Genomic DNA, 20,777 nt, shown 5'->3' on the forward strand with positions numbered 1-20,777 from the left:
ACTTCTTACTGCATTTTCTGGATTGGTGATATATCCAATCCCTCTAACACACACACAAGTGTGAGACAATGTGCATTTATCCAGGAAAAGGCTGCCACTGTGGCTTGCGTCTCGTTACACAAGCTTGTCACCACCAGTTTGTGAGGGTTATGATTGGAGGGTATGATTTACCTCTGCTGCCTGGGTCTCCTGGTGCAACAGTGTCAGTCCTGTCAGGTCTTCCAGGAAAGAGTGGGATGAATTAAAAACCTTGGACAGGAAGTTGAAGCCTTCCCTTTCATAGTGGTCCAGAACCTAGACAAAAAAATAAATAAATAAAAAAGAACAATTACAAATAATTTAACAGGAAATGTAATTTCTGTTGCTGCAATTACTCTACAGATAATTTATTGTATTTAATTAAACTTTATATTGCATATCATATTATGGAGCATAATACTGTTTGTCACCCAGGCAACTTCCTAGAAACACTTTACATTTGCAATACAAAAAAACATAATCTCGAATGCATGCGAGATATTAAAGAAACAATTCCTCTTTGAATATTGCCTTAAGATAATGCCGCATTTCAAAGGTCTTTACTCAGGAGCAGGAGTTTAAAAGGTTCCCCTAGATAGGATCTGCGTGATTTTCTTCAGTCAATATTGAATTTCCTTTTTCAACCTGATGTGTATGAATTTGATTGGAAGGATGAGTCATGCTAATGCATCACACGAGATTTCTACTTAAATGAAAACACATTTTGAGGTGTCAGGAGTGCAACATTCCCTCAAAAGCAGATAATAATAGTTTAACAGGATAAAAAAAAGAGCTTTGTTGTCCTGGTCCTCAGGCAGAACGTCTGCAACACCACAACTCAACACCTCCGCAATCCTTCCAAAATGATTTACCTTGATCTCCTACCAGCACTGACTTCAAATACCCATGCCCTCCTTTAAAAACACAGACACACACACACACACACACAGATCATCTGCCTTTTTAACTACCTTCCTAAAGTTGGCCAAGCCTTTCAGGGACGCCCACAGACCCTCCTCTGCAGGTGTAAAATTACCTCTGATTCAGACATCAACACTGTGCATCGCTGCCTGTGTGTGTGTGTGTGTGTGTGTGTGTGTGTGTGTGTGTGTGTGTGTGTGTGTGTGTGTGTGTGTGTGTGTGTGTTCGCAGACTGACCTGTTGTCTAGTCTTGGAGCCAGTCACACCACACACAATACACTCTGACGTGTCCCTTGTTGTTCAACTTTTCAACCTCTCTTTTCTTTCCTCACTCCTCATTTATTTCTTTGATTCTCCACTTCCATCCACTGGATCCGTTACATGAGACAGCAACAGCCAAAGAAGCCACAGTGTTGAAATATAGTAGCTGCTCACGGCACATAAAGGAACTTGATGATCTTAGGATAACATTAATCAAGTCACCCCAAGCAAAGCACACAGACATACAGCAACGCACACAAAACTCCATTCAACACTTGCTTATGTTTAATTCAATAGTCGACATGTAAGACCTTGAAAACATAGCATTCATGTAGCCAAATGAATTTATAAGAAATAAACAAGCTAGAAACACAGAGTCATCAACATCTGGACTAGTTTTTGAGCTACACATACAGTTTGTGTATATATAAACACACTGTATGGGATACATGTGCACATATGCACTTGCCCTGCAGCTTCCTTCCTTATGCGGCCACATAAACTTCAACCCTCCAGATTTATTTGACAGTGGTGGTGTCTTTCTTTTGAAGCTGTTTGTGGATCCATCCTGTGGAAACTAAAAGGATCGCACTATAGGCTCTCTGTCCCTTTTTTGTGTGTAGCATCTTTAAACATATCAAACATACACTGGGTGGTCCTGATGGCTCAAACTAGTTTCAGCTTCAATTCTAAACAGACTAACATAGTACTGTCACCAACTAGTAGTAGAATTGATAGTAGGAAAAGTAGTGGCAGTAAGGATATAAGGGGAGATCATAGTTAATGTGACTGACTGATGGACAACTATTAATGAAATGCTTGAAAAAGTTTCCCAGTTGACTGCATTTTAATGATGCAACGCTTACTGTGCACGTATGAGTAAACAGTTGTGTAAAACAGTGGCTTTGACTTCCATCCTTAACATTTAGAGTCATCATGCCAGGTAGACTTTTTCCTTGAAAGCACACATACTGACTCATTAAGTAAGTATTGCTAATGTGCTGCAGCTGCTGTACACACATTCCAACAGCATACGTAAAAAATTAAATATAAAGAGTCTCAAACAAATGTTAAATGTTACTTGCAGAAATTGTACGAAGTATGAAAATAATTGCTGGTAAAGAGAAAAGCACAGACTAGAATTAAAGTTGATATAGACATCAACACTGTCGAAGCTGTAACAGGACATAGTATGGAACAAAATGTGAATTTTTAAATATTAAGATTACTGAAAGAAAAATAGTTATAAAATGGATATAAAACATAGACATAAAACTGAGCAGTGGCTTCATAGAAAATGTGATGCAGTGATGTTGAGCACAAGAAAAGCTTTCTCAAGGTGACAACAGAATATCGTTATCACTTATCAGCACCGTCACTGATTCATTTCCAGTCAGATGACTTATTGACAAATTAATAAAATAAACAATACAAGGACATTCAATGCATTGTAAAACTACTATCACACTGACTCTTACGGTAGGTGTAATAGTAAAAAACCACTACAATCTGATTTTTGTGACCATAGATGCAGTGCTAAAGAAAGACAGTAACAGTTATCAAATGTTTAACTGACACTGTGAGATGTGTTGGTGATCACTTCAGTGACTTTTCTCGACTTTGCGCTACAAATGTGATTTTTCATCTAGCTATAAATAGCTGTAGCGTTTCTGGTTGTGTTAGTACAAGGAGGTGTAGTAAGAGTTGTCTGGCATGGTTTTAGACGAGGCCACGTCAGCCGTGATTTACCCTTTGGTGTGTAGTTTTATTGGCTCGCAGGCTCAGAAAGAATTGGAAAACACACACACACACACACACACACACACTGAAAAGCCCCAACTCTACAGGAACTGGTCCAGCCCAGACAGGCTGAACTGTTTTGTTTCCATAGTGACCAGGCAGCACACAGCTGACTGCAGCAGGAATACACACAGACAGACATGCACATACACACACACACACACACACACACACACACACACACACACACACACACACACACACATTACAGTGAACCAAATGAAAGATGGACAGAGAGACCCACAAAGGGAGGGCAGATTTGGCAGAGGGAGAACAGGAAGGGAGAGAAGGTGAGACAGAGCTGAGGAAGTGGGAGAGGTGAAAGAGGAGCAGGCTGGTAGAAGAGAAAAGAGTCGGGCAGATAAGCGAATGCAGAACAGTGAGGGGAAGTGTGCGTAGGTGGGATGAACTGAATCAAAACATATTCACCCATTTCACTACAAAACCTTTATCCTGCCTTATGAAGGGATTGTCTTTCTTAACTCGTGTTGTTCATTGTTCCTGACTATACAGGCTTTACCCGATCCCTTCAGACCATATGAACCCTCTGTGCAGACCGAATAATCTCATCAGTCACACGGCAGAAACATGACACCTTAAGATGGGGTGGGGTTTTTCTTTTTTTTCTTTTTTTCAGAAGCAGCGTAGGTGGAGCAACTTTAAAACTTTTAGAGGACAAGTGAGGCAGCTCCCTCCCCCCCTCTCTGCCTCTTGGTTTCTCGCTCTGTCTCACATGAAAGTGAAGTGGGGCTTTATGACCTCTTCATAGACACAAAGACTGCATTGAGATCAGCGGAGAATGAGACTGAGTGAACCGCTCATCACAACACCCTTTCTTCAGCCCTGCGTTTCCTCCCTTTATTTCTCCCCTCCCCTTCTGCCTTTTCTCCCCCCTTTTTTTTTTATTTCTAACTTTCTCCCACTTGTGGATTTCTCTCCCTCCCACCCTCTCTAACACGAGCGTACACCAACCAATCCCGCTGCTAACCGCAGGACCACCTGGGACACTGATTGAGCAGTTGGCTGCGGACTAATGACAACGCAGTAAAAAGACACAAAGGCAATGCCTCTCTTTACACTTGGCTGATTTGGGATATGTACACCCTTCAACAACCAGTCTTTATCCACACACACACACACACACACACACACACACACACACACACACACACACACACACACACACTGTAGTGGTGGGAACTAATTCCACTCATACGACAGTCGCTGACATCAATGAGCAACTGCTGCCTGATTGTTACCATATGGTTTTACCAGCTTTTCTCAGTGTGTGTGTGTGTGTGTGTGTGTGTGTGTGTGTGTGTGTGTGTTCAGTATTCCTCAAGGAACAACATTTCAACACAGCTCTACTGACTTAACAGTGTGGAAACGGGAGAGATGGGAATCCCCCTATTTCTGCTAAGGCTGCAAATCATGTTTCAAAACAATGTTATGACATAGTAACAGAATCTAATCTGATATGTGAATAAGAACTTTCTATGTTTCAGTCTTTCTAGCAAATTTTAGTTTACCTTCAAAACCGTCCTGCTCCTAAGGTGGATTAGAAAACACACCAGTAACTATTCAGTTACTATTTGTAAGACTTACAATGGGTGAGCAGGCTGTGCACTTGTCGAAGGCCAGGCTGGCAGGAAGAACGTTGTCGAACCTCGAGAGGAAGCCTCGGATCTGAGGAGAAAAAAATAAATAAATCAACAACTCACAAACTTAGCTGACATGAAACAAAGGAGCTGGATCTTCAGTCACCAAACCCACATTCACAACATTTAGAAAAAGTGCACGTTTCAGTTATATGAAGACAAAAACGTCGAACAACAGACACAAGCTGATGAAAATACAACAGTAAAAAAAAAAAAAACCAGCAAGCATAAGGAGTAAGAAACAGTGTTTGATTTGTAAGAGATTAAATATAATTTGATTCTTGTAAATAAAAATAAATGCAGCAGTAGTGGAGGAATAAACATTAAATCTTCCCCTTAAAAGTTAGGATGCAGTTTTCCACATTTCAAAAATCATGCAGAGAGCGCCATCTGCTGCCAGAGAGGACGCCATTTGCAGTTAAAGATTTTCAACACATCTCTTTTCCTGCCGAAAGCCTTCAATCCTTTTTAGGGCTTCAGTAATTATGGCTAATTACTGACTAAACTATCATTTCCATGACACACACACACACACCAACAGCTCTTTAGCAGCACATGCTGAAACTCATCAATATATTCCTTTTATTGCTTCCCTCCTCTTCTTTTATTCCCACATCCTCCTGTTTTTTTTTTTTTTTTTTTTTATAAAAGCTTCACCCATTATGTTTTTTTGGTAATGCACATAGACCAGAGCATGGAATTGCTTCCTGACTGTAATTATCTGCTCATGAAGCCGACAAATGTATCGAACATTTGTGACCAATTACCACAGCAAGTGAACGGGGGACAGAAATGAAAAGCTTTCAGTTCTTGGCTGTGATATTTAGGGGCGAATTCACATCCTTTTTAATGATTTTTCATTGGACCAAATTTGCAGCAGCCTGAGCTGTGTGATAACCTAAGGCCACAGGGTTAAAATATACATCTGTAACAGTGCAACTGATAATCAGGTATAATGTGGTAAAGTGCAAAAGATTTCAATTTACTACATCAAAGGCTGGAGGCTCATTACATTTCTTTTCCTCTGCAATCATATTTTCTTATCTATTACATCTTCCAAACTGGGTTCTGATCATTTCTATTAAAATGCCATATTCAAGGACACAGAGAGGCATAAAAATGTAGAGGAACTAAAAGCAGCAGAAACAAGAAGCGCATTTAAAACATGGATGTGAGAAGAAAGCTGCAAAAGCGTGTCCAGCGGCTGAACTGACAAATGAAAAGGGGTGAGTGAACGAGTGAGTCAGACCAATGGGTGAGCGTGGGCAAGGGAGATTGTATTGTACAGCATTACATTGTACATGAAACCAGCGCAACTCGTCAACTGCTTTGGTCCTGGAGTCCTGGGTTTTAGTATGCAGGAAATATTATAATGCTCTTGTGAGATTTGTGATTTTACTGATGACAACACCACTTTCATAGTTTTAAGCAGGTTATTTTGTGACTTTCCTGAAGATTACACAACAAATTTCTGGATCAGATGTTGTAGTTGGTCAACAGTTACAGGGGAAAGAAGGTTGCAGTACTTGTTGTATAATGTAAGGTTATATAGTGTTTGCACTGTACATGTTCAATCATGCACTCTTTATACATCACCACAAGTTGTCACTGTGGCACCACAGAAAAACAGCAGCGTCAAGCTGCTCATCTGCAGTGTGTAGTATTAGGAGACGAGTGTTGGCGGAACAGACATAATATATATATATATAAAAAAAAAAACACTGGACACACACACACAGACACACACACACACAGACACACACCCTTATGCATATTACTGAGCAATTGTCTCTCTGGTCATTATTATCTTACTCTTTCACCTTTTGTCTCTCTACACACACACGCACGCCCAAAACTGCCCATTTGCATGCCATCTTTCTGTGCTCATTTGGCTGAAATACCATGAACAGCAGAGGTGTCAAGCAAATGGCAGAAATCCACATTCACAGGATGATGAATACAGACGACGACGATGATGATGATGCAAATGGAGGTGGTGAGATACTTAGATGTGTGACAGCAGCCCATAAGCACAAGGACACAGTGCCGATAGCTGAGCTATAACATCTCATTCAGTTAAACTGGGCTTTCTACACATTAAAAACATTGACAGTGTTCAGTGGGGCTCAACTGGGTCGGGTTGCTCAACTAAACGATGTTTCATTGATTGTCTTTGATTTTTTCCGTTTCTGGCTTTTAGTAGTCACTGGAAAATGAGAGTTACATCTCTGACATGGTGTTAATATTCACACTTCACACTGTTTGGACAGATTTTTTCAATCAAATCAACAAACAGATTAGTGAAAGAAATCCAGTGACAATTAGGAATGTGTTAATGGACCTTTAAATGTGTTACTGTTTATAAATCCGATCCACCGCATGATTGCGGTGGATGATCTATTTGGGGTAAGGACCTCTAAAAACAGACTCGCACACAGCAGTCTCTCGACAAAAGGGTGAAATACATCATTCTGAAAAACTCACAAGTGGAGGTACACACAAAAATGATGGCCGAGGACATAACATGGAACAATGGCTAGATACAAACACACACTGCTCCTTATTCTACACAGTTCTTCTGGGAATATTAGCTACTGTAAGAATGTATTGACCACTACTACAGGAAATATTACGTTCAGTTACTGAGCTCTGAATTTCACTCACTCACTCAAAGCGCTCGCAAACCCACTACTTTGCAGCCAATTCCTGTGCGACCTTGAATGTGGTGCTTCTCGACCTACCGATGTGAATTAATTTTGTTCTTCACATCAGCAGCACTTCAAATCTAGTTACAGTTTCTCATGGTGAGTGACAGGACTTTATCTGCTTTTGAGCATCCAAGTTCATAAAAAGAATGAATGGGATTATTTCCCATAGATAATACATAAAGACATGCATATCTGCAGCCAGAGTTTGCATTTAATACACTTCTTCCTCTCACAGTTAATGGGATTCTTATTCTGGATAAGACAATGCAAAGACCCCTATCTTCTCTTAATAAGTGTGTGGAGGCTCTTCATTAGGAGTCTTGAGATTGACTCGGATATTTCATTTTTAACTTAAATGGCCAAAACAGAAACCTGAATGCAATGTATTGTAATCCAAAACAAAAGTAATAAAGTTCATACGCCTTGAATCCTGTCATTTTACATTGCTGTCAATGCTGTTATTGATGTGTTGATTCAACTCCCTGTATTTTGTACATTAACTGTGCTGCAGTCTCTGATTTCTTCACCGTCCCTCTGGAACACTGTCATCAGAGATGGTGACCCAGTGATTCACTTCACAAATTAGCATTTATGCTCTTTTGTTGGCCATGAAATGATTATGCCATTGCCTTCTTTCATTTACATCAATTTAGCAGGTACGATTTTTATTCTTGGCTTACAGTTGCTAGAAAAACGTGAGAAATGTCATGCAATCAAAAACAAAGAGCTCACCCCATTTTAAATATTTGCATGTTTAAGTAATATAATATGTATATAAAGTGTTTTATGATAATATCTAATTTCGAAGTGCACTGTCGTAAAGGAGTTTGTGCCCACAGCCTTCAAAAGAATGTGGGAGGGAGGAGGAACATTACAAACATATTTAAATGTTATGTAGTCCAGAGAAACACAAGTAATGCAAGTAATGCTGACGTTAATAACACATATGTACTGCACGCAGCTCAAATAAACTCTCTGTGACAGCAACAACAGAAACTGCAAATTATAGCCTTTCCAGATGTACAATTTGCAGCAGATGTGTTGTAAGGTGTATGTAAGGTGTGTTATAACTGCACACGCATCTGAAAAGGCTGCAGTACAAAACATTTCCTCCCTTCCAGCTATAACTTTATTGATAATGTCCTGTTCCTAAATGCTCCTATTTAAGTAACAAACCATTTTTGTGCTTGTGGCCTACAGTGGAACTGGCCACAACTGCGTCATCTCAAACCTTTTTGTTTTTCACATGTTGATTTTTACTCCAAAGTAACGCCATCAGTAGGAAGAGTGTACAATAAGATCTAGTTTGTGTGTGTGTGTGTGTGTGAGTGTCAGACCTGATGTGGCACTAGACCCAGAGAGGTGGGAGGTTCATTCATTCGATCGTCACTGCTGCTGGCCACTGCATAGCCTCTGCATGGAGAAAGAGCAAATTATATACTTTTAACTATTTGTCAATTTGTATTGATTGATTTCATTATGGAGCACATAAGCTGTACAGTCTACACTAAACCGTACATGAACATTTGGCTGAGAACGATCTATTATTTGCTTGGACGTGAAAATATAAAAAATTTTCCATGAAATCTGAAAGCTCCTGCTTACCAGTAAATCTAGAATAACAATAACAGAAATATGAAGTCTCAAACTGAGCTCTGAGTGCTTTTGGAAAGTAAGAAATATCTGTCAAACTGCTGCAGCATTAATCCCTAAGTGACAATCCTCCAAAGCCCATGGTTGTTACAAAGTGAGATTCCACATGAAAGCTGGTGTAAGGCCCTTAAAGTGGGATAAAAACATGGAGGAATGGGGTTTAAAAAGAAAATAATAAGCACGTTATGAAGTGGGGAAAACAAGGACACAGAGATACAAGAGAGAGAGTTTGTGTTGTAAAGGAAGGAGGTAAAGACACATGAAACATGAACACTCTCCTTCTCTCATTTGCTTTCTAAGCTTTTTATCCAGGACAGGCAGAGCAGCTCCGTAAGGGCTTATAACATCTCAAAACACTCTGAGAGAAAATGGCTGTCTTATCAGGCGCAGCACGCAGCTACTTTAGTATGACTTTCGATGAAAATGGGCACGCACAATTTGACAAAGACACACCCATGCACACAAACACACACTTAAGAGGCATGAAAATATCCCCATCAGTGTCTAAGAGTTGAAAATATCGAGCTAGTACAGATCGTCAAGTGAACTGTGAGTGAAGTGTAGAAGCTTCTGAAGCACAAAAGTGATAAAATGACTACAAACTGCAACAAAGCTTCCATGGAAAACAATAGTTTTTGGCCACAACTATATTTCAGGGAGCAGTGCTAGAACCAAACTCAGGAAACTACCTGTGGTGCAGTAAGACCTCAGCTGCAGTGCTGCTCTGCCAAAAAGCAAAAGAGATCAAGAAAAGCTTACTGAAAGTTTAGATCAAAGGGGCAACATGTTTTAGTTTAAGCTCGGAGTGAGGTACCAGTATAAAGCTCTGATGAGAGGACATCAGACACCTACTGACGGTCAGGGATGGATTTAGTTCACTAGAGTAGGAGAGTGTGTTGCAGAGATCTGAAAGTGTTACAACAATCTTTCATTGTAGTCCGTCTTTATTACAGTTGCAAAAAATCATCAGTGAGGGGTGTGTGTGTGTATATATATATATATATATATATAAAAATATATATATATCATCTTTGAAAATGGGGAATCTCATTCATTACTTATATAACACTTTGCTTTAAAATACTATATATAAATACTAGGGACGCTGGTTTTAATTAAATCCATGTTTAGTACCTGTAGACCTCTGCTCTTACCCTTCACTGTGCTGCAGAATGGACACCATCATCTCTACAGCCAAGGCTCCAGCAATCATTGCGAGGCCTGGTCTGCTGACTGTGCACTGCTGATCCAGAGTCCGATCCCTAGTTGACTGGTCACAATAACAAAAAACCAAGGACAACGTCAGAAATGTTATTAACTGGCTTTAAAGAACTCGACATCAGAACAAAAAATATCAGTCTCTCATCTGAAATAAGGACAGAAGAGCTTAGGCAAGTAGATTTATACAAATCAAATGTATGTCAGATGGCAGAAAACCATTACACTTCATTTTTAATGGGTTAAGATGATGCTTTTATCCAAACTGATGAGGGCTGAGTGAGCAATTACTGGACAGGCAGAGCAATGCAGTTTGTTGTATATTGACTATTGTTATTCTTTTAGTAATTGTTAGTCTTCTAATAATAAACTGCAGTTTATCTAAATGGGATCAGTGTCTGTACTAAACTGCACTTCCTCTAATATTTGTCTGAACATTATTGTTGTATGGGCCGACTAAAAATCATAAAGCCAAAGCAGGAGAACAGCTAACAGCACTCGAGTGTAAGCTTCACTGTAAATCTGTTTCTTTCAATCAACAAACAATGCTCAAAGGACAAGAGCACAAAAGCCACTCATATCAAGAATGCTGTTAACACCTTCCTATTCATTCACTCACCAGGCTGAAATTCATATCTAATGTTCGGAATTTGGTGAGAGCAGTCTGTGCCTCTAATTCAAATGGTAATAATACTATAACCCATGGCAGCAGGCTGCAGCCACATGGTATTTACAGAAGAAGTCAGAGCTGAATGGTTTCTAACAATTGGCTGTGGCTTTCAATAGCTGATGGACGGCTTTCGAAAATTACTCACATCAAAAGGTCATGAAGGAGGAAAAAAAATATAAAAAGGAGAAACAAAGAGCGGCGGGTACAAAACGAATGGGCACAAGCAGATTGTGGGTGGTGAGAAAGAAGTGATGCTCGCAAGTCGAAAGGTTGTGTCAGGCAGCTGTCTCCTTGTTTTGTACTTTGCTATTAAACATGGGATTTTATAATGCTACAAGATCCACAGCTTCTCACAATACTTATTAACAGAGAGTTTTAGACAACGCTGAAACATGATATGTTCAATAACTAGCTGCTGACACTGCCTGTCATTTAGTATCGCTGCTTGTTGTGGCAGCGGACAAGACTGCACAGAGACGAAAAATAAAGATCCAAAACAAAGCAGGAGACTCCACAGAGCTGAGGGGAACTGGAAAGTTACATTTAAATGATGCAAATAGATTGATTGATGCTTGTTATCTGTGTGTTTTTATTTCTTACATCTCCTGGTGCAACAACATCATTGCAGAAGTAGCAGCCCAGCTTGTGCCCTGGGATGTTGGAGAACAGAGAGGATCCGGGGACGGTGTGTGCAGGGCTGGCCGGTGTGGACGACGAAGAGGAAGTAGAGGAACAAGACGGGGACGAGTCTGCTCCTGCAGAAGCATTCTGACCGATGGGGGGTTTCTTCAGGCCGTGGCGCATCACCACGAATGTGTCAAAACCTAGAGCAGCATTCACCACCAGCTGCAGAATTAGAGATAACAATTATGGTAAAACACTGTAATAATAGGTTTCACAAACACACAGCACATTTCAACCAAATGAAATCATCATCAACATTTAGACTGCCGGAGAAACAGTGGAATTAAATTGTGAAGCCAATCTGTGTCTGAAACAGCCCAAGAGCACAAATAGCTAAATAACCTCTCAACTGAGCAGGGCTATGAAGAACATCTAACTACCAGCCCCAAAAACACGTTACCTCACTGCATATACTGTAGCGATATCGGGTCCGGATCAGTGACGCTACTGGAGGGTTTACAAGTTCCTGACACAATGTTCAATAAGGATCGTGTTGCCTGGCAACTAATAGAATTTCAGCAGGAGAACACAAGATTTGGCCAATGTTGTCGAGCAATTTCAATTTCCTGGGAGAGAAATGAAATGGGTTCCAAAGTTCCAGCTTAAATTAAAACAAGAATAATATTAGAAGCCATAAATGTTTGCTGCCATAGCGCTGCCCAGAGTATCAACATGAAAATAAAAAAGAAAGAAATGCAATAATTCAAACAAGGACTTAACTTTGTTGTATTCAATATTGCTGTGGGATTTTATTAAAATGTTTAAGTCAGCTATCAGTAATACTATTATAATACTATGCATTGAATTACGATTAAGAGACTGCTTTTGGTGATGAGCCTACGGAGAGATGTCATCCAAATCTGCAGCTTCACGACTTTCACGACCTGCCATTCAAAGTACAGTTATTAGGGGTTTAGTCACTTGTACAAGGTCACTTCAACATGTAATCAAGAGCAACCAAGGAGGAAGACAGCTCTACCAACTAAGTCACAGTCAGACTCCTGTTTACGTCAGCAGCAGGAAGTTATTTTCAAAGAAAAAAAAAAAAAACACAGACAGACAGACACAGACAGCGACTAGCAGATAAAGAGAGTCAAAAACAGAAATAAAACTTTACGTTTCAATTCATTTAGATAGTTGATAGTTGACAGAGGTGATTCAGATCATGAGCTGATGTGCTGAATGTGAATGTTGGGCTGGGGTCAAATGAACTCCACAACAAGGTTACAAAACTCCAGCTCTGACATATTATTGTTTTGATTACAGGTATAAAATCATTACCTTTTTACAGATGAATGCCTGATGAATGTAAGAATGTAATATTCAGTCTTATTTTAGTTGTCTTTTAAAAATTAGATTGGCGTTTAGCTTCTAGATCGTTGAACCTGATGTTTATCTATGTCTGTTATTTGAATAGGTATTTTAAAGTATCATCAGCCTTCACATTACATTGTACATCATTATGCTATTTAACATGATTAAACTCCAACTCAAATGTCAAGCTTGTCACTGATAGCGAGGTTATTCTGCTTATTGCATATACATTAGTGTACTGTTCCTTCCCACCTTTCTCTTACTGGCAGCGATCACTGTCGGCAGCCAGCGACTCTCCCTTGTATCCATTAGCAGGAAGACCACATCGTGTTCAGAAATGAGCTTCTCCAGCTGCTCGACATCCCTCTGGGCTTGGGAAAGAGTCCCCTGAGAGAAATTCACAGGGTGGCCAGGCATTGGGATGCTCATATTGTAGCCCTCGCCATTCTGCAAGGGAAAAGAAAAGTGGGGGCAAAGAGTGACAGAGCCAAATAGGGAAGGAAAAAAACAAACAAACTGAGTAACTCAAATTAGAGGTTTTTGTTTAACATGTTGATAATCAGCCTTCTTTTATCTGCAAACAGAAGCTTTTGTCTTTGGATGAAATCCAGCAAAATGATGATGTTTAATATTTAACTTGAAAGATGAAGCAGCGTGATTCAGAATATACATGAAAACGTCAGTCAGTGATGATTTTAACAACCTTAAAACTACTTAAGGGAGAGTAAAGAAAACAGGAAGAAAACAGGGTTGAAAATCAGACTAAAAGCAGAGTTTCCCTCATACATCCTGGAGGACACATGTACTACGTCACTGCAGGAAGAAGACAAACCCTCCCTAAAAGCTTCCGAGGGTGCAGGGGGTATCAAGATACCTTAATACTCAGTTTCTTATTCAAAATATTCTTTATTCATCAAGACCAAGCAGGGATCTGACTGTATGAGTCCATGAAAACAGAGTCTTGATTTGCTGTTCATTTTCACTTCCAAGTCTAATAAAAAGGTAGATGCAAGGTAAATGAAATGGGTAAAGGGGAGTCTCTGAAGGTTCACTGACTTAATGTCTTTTATTGTCCATTGCCAAACTGTAGTACTGTGGCTATCTCCAGGGGATTGCAGAATTGACAGTGAGGCGAATGGAAATGTCAGGAATAATTTCATAGTCAAGAGAAGAATAGAAAAGGGCAGAGATGAGGTGTGAAATCTTAACAAGAAGAAATGCCACTTTTACTGAATCAGTGGATTGCTCTTCACATTTCAAGAGTGGGAGCTGTTAACCAAGTCTTGAATTTACATTTCACTTTGACGCAAGTATTGCTAAGGAGTCAGGGGTGATTTCAAGCCAAAGAAATGGTAATCATATTCCGATTTCCACAACAAACATCTTCAACCTGCAGCTGAGGAAAAAAAGGTCTTCCAGAAAATCTAAACAGTCTTTCTTAAAAAAAAACAGTCAATGCCACTGTTGTGATGTCTTCAACTAGTTCCATCCTGAAGAAAAAAAAAAAACAAGTTGGTGCCAAATATACAAACTATCCTGTAGATGTTATTCAACTGCACATGCTCACAGACAAAATGCAAAATCTGCTTCTGACATTTACAGCATGGTGACCTCGTCTGAACCAGGTCCTTTTGGTTCAATTAGTGCATTACTGTGCTTTCAGCTCAGCTTGTTCATAGTTCTTTCCATCTTTCCTGCTGGCACCTGATGCCCCCGTCTTTGTAGAAAAACAAGCACAAAGGAGGAAGAGAGGAGCACGCCCACACTGTTGAAAATAGGAGGGCAGGTATAGGCGCAGCTAGTATAGGGGGTAGACAATCACACTGTCTAGACACATCATGACAGCCCAGGGCCATCCATCAAAAAGTAGGGCTATGTTCTCTACTTCCTATTTTATTCCCAGAAGAATAAGAGGGAGGCAGAAAACGACAGAGAAAGAGAAACCCAGACGTCAAGTTGATGACATGACAATCATTTTGTGGGTGTGTATGTGTTCATTCGCAGAGGACATCATCTTGTCTGTCACACTATAATCCGGACCCACTGCGTCTCGTTTCAGCAACAACCTATTACAGGGACAGCATTGATTGCAAGTTTTGCGGGGTCAGTAACTTTAAAAATGAAGGCTCGGTGCCACCATGTTCAGGAGACTACAGTGAGTGAGTCACACTGTGAGATATTCTAGATGAGGGGACAGGTGAGCCGGTGCGAGGTGAGGTCAGCTGCCGGCTCTTAATAAGCTTCGTCAAAAGTTGCAACTCGCCTTCGAGCACAGATGGTGCAAACATTACACAAGGTGTCGGTTCAAAGTAAAACTGAGCAATTTCAGCACAGTACTGTGCTACTTTTTATCAGTGCAACACCGTGCAACAAGCAGTCTTTAAGTGCTGTAGCTGGTCATTTTACTGCTCCTTGCTGTCTACATTTTGCTAGTTTAACCCATATTATTATTATTATTGCATCATACTTTTAAACTGATCATGTGTGTTCAAATAAAATCCTAATCTAAAATAAAATAACTGGCAACTACATCTGTTTAATACATGTATGATGTATTTAACAGGTATCTTACATGATGGACATCCCGACACAATATCAGTGCTTTGTATGTTAGATTATGCTATTTTTGAATATTTTATTTTTAATTTAAAATAAAATGTAGACATCATCCCCCCTTTCTGTGTTTGTACTAATAGATCTGCCTGCCACTGCCATTTAGTACAAATTATTATTTTTTAAATGGTATTTTCATGTCCTCCCTAATATCCCATGATCTTAGAGGTTGAGCAGAAGAGAAAGTGACTCATCTTATAATGAACTGTCTAGAGCGTCTCTCAGAACTAAACACGTATGCATCAGCACACAGGTGTCCACTTGATTCACGTCATAAATATGCATTTAGTCTGTGTGTTTCCCAAGTGGTTTAGTAAGAGCTGGGGTCGCTCTTTCACACCATAACAGAGCCGTGCTGTGAGTGTTTGACTGATTTTCCATTTAGTATAGCAAAATATCCTCCCCAGAGAACACCCTCATTAATTATCAAGTAATGAAACCAGCAGTATTAATATGTGTGTAACAAGGACGGTTTAGATGTATCAGAAACAACCAATCAAACAGGAATACAATTATAAGAGTGGCAAACAAACATTATTCAGATTTCTATAATGTTACATCCTGATCAAAACAATCATAAGGACTTGATCTCCAAATAACAGGAAAGGTAAAAATATACAGTAGATATATATTTTTAAGTACTCACCACTCCGGGAAAGATTTTAGTAAGTCGATCAACAGCTGCCATGGCCTTGGACTTCCCTCCACCAAGACAGTCCTCAAACTCATAGAGAGGCTGACGAACTGGATTAGAGTATGAGATCTTTGCATTGTCTACAAATGTGATGTGTCTCACTCCCCATCCCTGGAGAACAAAGAAGAAACATAATTCACAATATTGTTTCTAAATACTTTGGAAGCAGCTTCAGTGACAGTGAAAGTATGTGCTCAAAATCAATGCTAAGTGAAATTCCATAATCTTTTCAAATAATGGCTGTATCAGTGTGCAGCGTATAAAACCTCAGGACCTAAGTCTCTCTGTTAACACAAAGTCTAGCCACATTACCAATTACCTTTCTTACAAGTACATAGTCTCTCTTTTAGCACTGGCAGACTAAGTGAGTGCCTGAGCGCCCTGAGAACAGTAAATAACAGGTAAAAAAATAGAAGCATAGAATTACATACTGTACATATGGATTTTATAAACTGCAAACAAACATCTTATGTTTTTCATAGCCTCAAAACATATTTAATTAATTTGTTCTCTAAACAAATTAGAGAACAAATTTATGTGGAGCTTGCCCTCCACATTTTGTCCATATAAAGGACAAAATAAATGTCCTTTTACAATTATTTTAAAAGGACAAAATATTATATTGTTTTTTGGACAGGGTAATAGCTACAATATAATCAATCAAATACTTTAAACAGATGTTTGTCCTAAAGCTGGTGTAAATCAGGTATAACATAGATAAACTACAGTGAGGCTGAAAGTTGGGATTCATTTGTGTAGAAAGAATCATTGACATTATAACTAGTAACTTACCACATATGAAAAACATAACACCCTACTAGCTAGCCACCTTTTGGATGTGGTCACTGAATACAGAACAATACTTTTAATTATCAGTATTACTAATTAGTACCAATTGCTAATGTTACGGGGTAATCAGTGGAAATCTGTAGATACAATACTGGCATCCTAAATCATGCTGTCATCACACTAAACAGATAAGAAAATAAAAACTTGAGAAAAACTGCAGAGAATTACATTATAATAACAAATGGGACAAACACATTTTTGGAAAAAAAAAAAGAATTAAAAAATGAAAGTATATTATTTACATCATACAACCGTAAAAGTCAGGCAAGAAGCAAGAATATAATGATTTAATAAGTTTGACTGTAGGTCAGTTTGAGTGGAGTACATCTGTCCTGTCTAAAGTGAAAGGTGCTGGGTCTCTTCTTGTCGTTCGATTGACCTTTTATGTCCCACTCTTGTCACTTTGGCTGGAGTCACTGGCAGCTCGCCACTCGGCCACATGTTCGCACGCCCACACACATCACAAGCATACAGTAAATCATGATTGTGGTGGCTACTGTTGGGTTGCTGCACCACTAACGTGATAGTGGGATGTGCTGTATCTGGTCATGGACTGGTTGGTATGCTTTGTATGTTTGCACTGTGCTTTGCTTAACAGGAATAATGATTGTAATGAGAAACTAAGATAATTATAACATAATTAATAATTGATAACTTAGCAATAATAGTAATATTTTATTGGTTGTTTTTGGTATGACATCCGTGATGAAACAACAATTTCATCAAGGGGATCAATAAAATATGCATTATTATAGTTCAAATATTTTAAACCCACCATATTGTGTGGCAAGTTTTACTCTGCCCACTCATCTATTGTTTTTACCATTAGAGTCCTGGCGACATTGCAGCCCAGAGTCCCAGCACCCAGAAGAAGACACTTCGTGTTGACCACTTTGTCCAGGTCCAGGGACGGCACCAGCCTCCATCTCATTAGCTTCAGGTTTAGGTCTACTGATGACTCTGCAAGCCTGGAGACAGTAAATCAAGACTGAAGACACTCTTCAAATTCATTAAATCAGATCCACAACGAGTTAATTTAACTCAGATAACAGCAACCAATGACACAGCAAGGATGACTGTAGCAAACCCTAGAAAAATGACAACTGTCTCCACATAGGCATAGTATAATGGAAAAGTTGTCCACCAAAGGTATCAATTTTGATGTGGATGATCGACTTGGCATAGAAGGCATTAAACACTTAATTTTTATTTTAGAGACGAGTGACACCTTTACACTTTAACTTTCTGTTGTGCGTTTACCTCTTTGGGTCCATGCATTCACTAAGATTGACCATTCTGGGGCCCCATGGCACCTTTAGGGTTCTTTTCCCAGCCAACACTCTTAGGACACACTATGAAAAAAAACACACACATGTATAATAATAAAAAAATGTCAAAATAAAAAGACACAGAAAAACAGATACGGTTGGTGCATGTTTACAAAACAAATGGGCAAAATCTGTTTAATACAATTTAATTTCTACTTTAGAAAGTCGCAACATTTATTTATTATTTCATGGACACATACGACATACTTTATCCACACACAAAAACTGTTTGTAGGCAATTCCTCTTTATATACTGCACATATTTGTATTTTAAATATATGTATGCGTTTGCCGTCTCTGAGATGGTGGCAGAGCTCAGCCTGGATCTGAAAAGTTGGGCCAACAAAGGATTGGATAATCCTTTTCAAAACAATACAAAACAAATGTGTACATGCAAAACTAAACAGAACCGCAGAATTAATTTCTGTTGCATGAATACATTCTCTGCGAGTCAATTAGAACCCAAGATGTGCTGAAGAAGAAGGTTAAAAAAAAAAAAAGACACATCACATCATCAGCTCAACAAAACCTCCAAAGACTGTCCCATTTTGGTATTACCATTTAAATTACTTTCATTCCTTATTCAGCAGATAAAGGAATAATGGGGAAGCTGTGTCAGATTAGTGTGGCCTGAAAAGGAAGCAGATAGTCTCAGTAGAGAGGCCGACGGTTTGTATGAGTTTCAATATTACATACACCTGTGGTTGTAATCAAAATTATTCAGCTCCCTGCTCTGCGACATGCTCTAGTGATGTAAAAGTGATAGAACTTTATTGATGTATACTGAGTGTTTTTTGAGAACATAAAGTTGTTCACGCGTGCACACACACACGCACGCACGCACGCACGCACGCACGCACACACACACACACACACACAGGAGACTACCTGAGTTGTTGGGAAGTTCAGGAAGTTTGACCTGGAAGATGACACTGTGGTGAATGGAGCGACTTCCCTGCAGAGTTCTGTCCCTGAAACACAGCACCTCCACTATATCCAGCTTAGAGCCCCTGGCACACACACAAATAAAGGAGATACAAATGTCAAACAATCAAAATAACACCTGCATGATGCACAAATTAGATTATATATGTGCTAAGGTATAGCTGAAACAAGTGTATTATGAAAAGCTCATACATAAATGGTCTATGTTCTGTCTCCCTCTTTAGTACAATAAACGACACACAGATACGTCAACACTCATAAGAATATGATCTACACATACAGTACAGTATCCACACACCATCATATTTCCCCTAATATGGAAACAAATGATTCAGTCAGATTACATAGTGATCAAACTCCCTGAAACAACTGAATAAGCGAGACATCGCGGCTACACTGTAAATTCTATCTTCATCCATCTAAGCCAATATCAACAGTTTATGTTTAACACTGAGAGAAACTGTAGTCAAGCACAAGATTGATAAGGTTTGTGCGGAATAAAGACTGCCTCCGACTACAGTGCGTGAAGGATAAGCTCTGTGGAGGTATTTGTAGTTGATAAGCTACAGGCATCGCAGGACACCATAACTAAACCGGTCCCAATGGGAGTTCTGTTCAAACTAATTATGTAATAAAATATTTTTGAAATCCCAGCAGAAGTGCGAGGAAGAACTCAGCTCTGTGTGAAAAAATGTGACAAAACTGTGGAACTGAATTTAGAGTTGTTCTCAGATGGTGACACAATATGATTATGTTGAATGTTTAAAGTCATTTTTAAACTGTTTCAAGATCATCTTGGAGAGATGACTGTAGCAGCTGCTTGTTCCTGCTGGTGAATGGTATTCCATCACAGTTCTCTTTGAATTTAGTCTTTTGTCAAACCCATGTTACTCTTCCATGAAAAAAACAATGTGAACCAGCTGAACTCCAGACGTGTGTTTAGTTTTGTCTGTACTTAACATTTTCACCTTATTATTCATGTGGGCGTTTATGTGTGCAACCTTTTATCAGTCTGTAAAACACTGCATCTATTAATAACCTGGAACTAGATATATTTATAAAAGTCACCTTGAGTCACCTCCTACCAGGAATAGTAAAAACAGCACAGTCATAACCCATCCATTATCCTAACCGCTTGTCCTCTCAAGGATCAGAAGTGCTGGAGACTATCCAAGCTGTCACTGGGTGAGAGGTGGGGTACACCCTGGACAGGTTGCCAGTCTGTCACAGAGCTGACATACAGAGACATACAAACATTCACACTCACATTCACACCTATGGGCAATTTAGAGTAACCATTTAAACTAACTGCATGTCTGTGGATAGTGGAAGGAAGTCATAGTGCATCGAAAGGCTGTTAAAAATAATAAAACAGCAGCACTAATACACTGCCCGTCAAAAATAAAAAAGTTGCACACTATATATTTATAAGCTTCAGAAACA

General features: G+C 39.3%; 1 protein-coding gene across 1 annotated transcript in view; it reads right to left on the reverse strand.

Moving 5' to 3' along the window:
• atg7 (ATG7 autophagy related 7 homolog (S. cerevisiae)) overlaps window positions 1-20,777 on the reverse strand; it is a 49,183-nt gene that overhangs the window by 22,342 nt on the left and 6,064 nt on the right. The window contains 11 exon segments of the mRNA XM_026348640.1: window positions 172-294; window positions 4,606-4,686; window positions 8,704-8,779; window positions 10,174-10,289; window positions 11,508-11,753; window positions 13,158-13,352; window positions 16,165-16,323; window positions 17,885-18,029; window positions 18,322-18,365; window positions 18,367-18,413; window positions 19,278-19,399. Coding sequence (XP_026204425.1) covers window positions 172-294; window positions 4,606-4,686; window positions 8,704-8,779; window positions 10,174-10,289; window positions 11,508-11,753; window positions 13,158-13,352; window positions 16,165-16,323; window positions 17,885-18,029; window positions 18,322-18,365; window positions 18,367-18,413; window positions 19,278-19,399 — 1,354 coding nt within the window.

Source organism: Anabas testudineus, chromosome 5 (genome assembly GCF_900324465.2).
Source record: "Anabas testudineus chromosome 5, fAnaTes1.2, whole genome shotgun sequence".
Classification (NCBI taxonomy): Eukaryota; Metazoa; Chordata; class Actinopteri; order Anabantiformes; family Anabantidae; genus Anabas; species Anabas testudineus.